Raw genomic sequence first — 2,435 nt, 5'->3', positions numbered from 1 at the left:
TCAAATGTTTTTATTATGTCTTCTAAACGTTAGAGATGTTATTTAACGTGATTTACTATTTGGCACGTTGCATACATTGCATTGGACTATGAATAAAATATTTTAAAACTAATAAATTTTTGTGTGATATGTCGAATATCTTTTTCAGTAATATTACTCAAACGTATGTATCATTCCCATAGCCCTAATGACAATTAATCTAATATTAACTAAAAAATCACAATCACGAGAAAAAAAATCACCTTTTGAATGTGGATTTGACCCTTTATCTATAAGACGAATCCCTTTAAGGAGACAATTTTTTCTCATTGGTTTAGTCTTTCTAGTATTTGACGTAGAAATTACAATACTTCTACCCCTTATTCTTTTATTAAACTTTTACAAAACTATTAATACTATTACAATTATAACGTTTTTCATTTTAATCTTAATTATAGAACTTTTTTTTGAATATTTAGAACAAAGTATCGAATGAAAAATTTAGAACTTAGGTATTAGTTAAATTATAACCTTTAAATTGCAATTAAAAATCAAAAAAATATTTTTTATACCTTCTCATAAAGTATTTCTATACACTTAATTTCGACCTAAGAAAAGATTAATAAATAATCTATGAGAAATTTAACTGAAACCAAATTAGAGGTAATTTATTGTTAATAAATTAATTGAATTATTTATTTCTGTTAATACAAACCATTTTAATACTACACCCAAGTCGAGATAATTAAAATCAAGCTTCTAACTTGATAATTATAGAGTTAGTCTATTTATCTCTTAAAAAATTTACTTATATAGTTTAAATCAAACCGTATATTTTCAATATAAAATTATTAATATATTAAATTTTAATTATAAGTAATAACCAACTCATTTAAAAATATATAAATATTTTCCTAGTATCTTCAGTACTAAACTTTATTACATAAGCTATTTAAATTATTAATAAATCATAAATAAAAGTGTATACACCCACATATTAAATATTAATAACAACAATCAAATAAATAATTCTAATATACCTAAATATAAATAAACTTAATAATTTAATCTTAATAATCTTAAATCTCTTCAAAATATCCAAAACTATAGATTTGTAAGAAAACTCAATCTAAATCTTATCAAACTCTAATGATTTATACCAGTAAGGTATAAAAGGCTTATAGATATAACTAAAAAAAAACATTATTATTCACATAGAACTAATGAAATAAACAAAAAAATAAAACTTAAAAAAATTATAAAAATATATAATCAGACCAATAACTACCCCTACTAAACATGCCCTTAAAGTAATTAACTTCAATAAAATATTCAAATAAACATAAGTAAAATCAAAAAATGTTACTCATGAAATTAATGATCCAAAAATCACTCTCATTATAAGTAAAATAAATATTGACAAATTCATACCCCATCTTCTAGTAAATATAAATCAAGAAAAATAAAAATTAATTCTACCAAAATAAATATAATACACTAAACGAACAGTGTAACTTACAGTAAAACACAAAGAAATAATTCTTATAAATATAACTAATAAATTTAAACTTTTAAAATATAAAATCTCTATAATCAAATCTTTTGAATAAAACCCAGCTATAAAAGGAGCTCCACATAAAGAAATCCTCGAAATATAAAACCTTATTATAATAAAAGGAATAAATTCATTTATTTTACCATAAAATCGAATATCTTGATTATTAGATATTAAATGAATTATTGATCCAGCGCACAGAAATAATAATGATTTAAAAATAGCATGAACTTCCAAATGAAAAAACGACACATATTTATACCCTACACTCAGAATCATTATTATTAAACCTAATTGACTTAAAGTAGACAAAGCAATAATTTTTTTCAAATCAAACTCAAAATTAGCTATAAAGCCAGCTATAAACATAGTTAATAAAGAAATAATATATAATAANTCTGAAAATCAAGTTATTATTAATAATTCATTGAATCGAATCAACAAGTAAACTCCAGCAGTAACTAAAGTTGAAGAATGAACTAACGATGATACAGGTGTAGGAGCTGCCATTGCCTGAGGCAATCAATAAGAAAATGGAATTTGAGCCCTTTTAGTGATAGCAGCAACAAAAATTATTATTATAATTAATGAATTATTACTCAAAATTAATACTCTCCACCCACCATAAGATGTTATAATACCGATACACATTAATAAACCTACGTCTCCTACCCGATTTGATAAAACAGTAACTATACCAGAATTATAAGAAGAATAATTATTATAATAAATCACTAAACAATAAGAAACCAACCCTAATCCGTCCCAACCCAATAAAATTCTTACTACATTTGGACTTAAAATCATAAAAACTATAGATAAAATAAACAAAATTACTAATATATTAGGAGTATAAATAAGTTTCCGCCGTTTGACAAAAGATGGTCTCAATAGTATGTTA

At 22.9% G+C, this 2,435-nt stretch overlaps 1 protein-coding gene across 1 annotated transcript in view; it reads right to left on the bottom strand.

Annotated features, from left to right (window-relative positions):
- Positions 1 to 1,458: 1,458 nt before the first annotated feature.
- The window catches only part of LOC109863323 (NADH-ubiquinone oxidoreductase chain 5-like), a gene marked incomplete at both ends in the record, with an annotated part of 2,180 nt that continues 1,203 nt past the window's right edge, over positions 1,459 to 2,435 (bottom strand). Inside the window, 1 exon segment of the mRNA XM_020443568.1 lies at positions 1,459 to 2,370. Coding sequence (XP_020299157.1) covers positions 1,459 to 2,370 — 912 coding nt within the window.

The sequence above is a fragment of the Pseudomyrmex gracilis genome, unplaced genomic scaffold (genome assembly GCF_002006095.1).
Source record: "Pseudomyrmex gracilis isolate BER0280 unplaced genomic scaffold, ASM200609v1 scaffold_4170, whole genome shotgun sequence".
Taxonomy (NCBI): domain Eukaryota; kingdom Metazoa; phylum Arthropoda; class Insecta; order Hymenoptera; family Formicidae; genus Pseudomyrmex; species Pseudomyrmex gracilis.
Note: the sequence above shows the minus strand (reverse complement) of the source record. Positions and strands in the feature narration are given on the sequence as shown.